Genomic DNA, 1,063 nt, shown 5'->3' with positions numbered 1-1,063 from the left:
CTTGTACAGAGACACCAGGTAGGGCTCGTCCGGGCTGATGAAGGGCGACCGCTGGAAGTAGTCGTCGGTCCAGGAGACGCTGTTGTCCGTCCACAGGAAGTACCCGTCGATGCGCTGCTGGGAGCTGACAAAGATGCGGCGGCTGACCTCGGAATCGGCCGGGAAGTCGTTTGGGTGCAGCGGCCGCAGCTGGTAGTCGAGGAAGCCCTCAACGGTGGGCGGCAGGTCCAGGGGCCGGACCCGGGGCAGCGCCGTCGTCGGCACGCGCAGGTCGTGGAGGTGGCGATGCCTCATGTTGGCGCAGGTGTTGCGGTAGCGCAGCACGGCGTAGCTGACGACGCTCGTGGGCCGGTCGCGCGTCTCGAGCTGCAGGTAAAAGTCGAGCTTGCGGAGCGCCTCGAGCTCGGCGCACGACTTTGCGCGGAACAGCAGGCTGAAGCGCTGGCCGGAGCCGACCTGCATCAGCGTCGTCTCATGCGGCTTGGTGTAGTGGCCGTCGGCCTCGATGATGCGCATGTCGCTGTGGTTCTGGAAGGCAAAGGCCGCGTACGAGAGCGCCGTGGCGCCGATGATCCGGAACCGGTACAGCTTGCCCGGGTCGACCTCGATGACGGACAGCTTGGCGGAGGCGCGGTCGACAATGGGATAGTCCGATATCGTGTTGCCGTTGACGAGGAACCCGCCCGGCTCGCCGGACCACACAAACGGCGTCGCCCGCAGGCCCTCGGCGATGGTGTGATCCGTCTGGTTGAACAGCTCGTGGATATGGATGATGCGATCCCCATCCACGGGGTACGGCTTCGAGTCTGAATCATCGTCGACAATCAGAGGCCCATTTGCCGTGCCCGTCGCGAATCCGACGTGCGAGTGGTAGAAGTAGGTCCCGGCCGTGCCCCGAGGCGTCTTGAGCTCGTAGTCGAAATAGTGCTGCGGCGGGATCGGCCACTGGCTTGCCATGGGGGAGCCATCGGAAAAGGGGGCTGCTGCCTGGGCGAGGCCATGCCAATGCTTTGAACCTCAAAGTGTAAGCCAATGTTAATCTTCACCTGGAAGAGCGCCACGC

General features: G+C 64.3%; 1 protein-coding gene across 1 annotated transcript; it reads right to left on the bottom strand.

Annotated features, from left to right (window-relative positions):
• Positions 1 to 1,008, bottom strand: BBK36DRAFT_1089527 (multicopper oxidase; the record flags this gene model as incomplete). The annotated part of the gene is made up of 1 exon (XM_024889003.1): positions 1 to 1,008. A coding segment is annotated over one exon (1,008 nt), but the record flags the coding sequence as incomplete, so codon positions are not given.
• Between the last annotated feature and the right edge of the window lie 55 nt (positions 1,009 to 1,063).

Source organism: Trichoderma citrinoviride (assembly GCF_003025115.1).
Source record: "Trichoderma citrinoviride strain TUCIM 6016 unplaced genomic scaffold BBK36scaffold_512, whole genome shotgun sequence".
In the NCBI taxonomy this organism is placed as follows: Eukaryota; Fungi; Ascomycota; class Sordariomycetes; order Hypocreales; family Hypocreaceae; genus Trichoderma; species Trichoderma citrinoviride.
The sequence above is the reverse complement of the archived record's forward strand: the minus strand, read 5'-3'. Positions and strand labels throughout refer to the sequence as shown.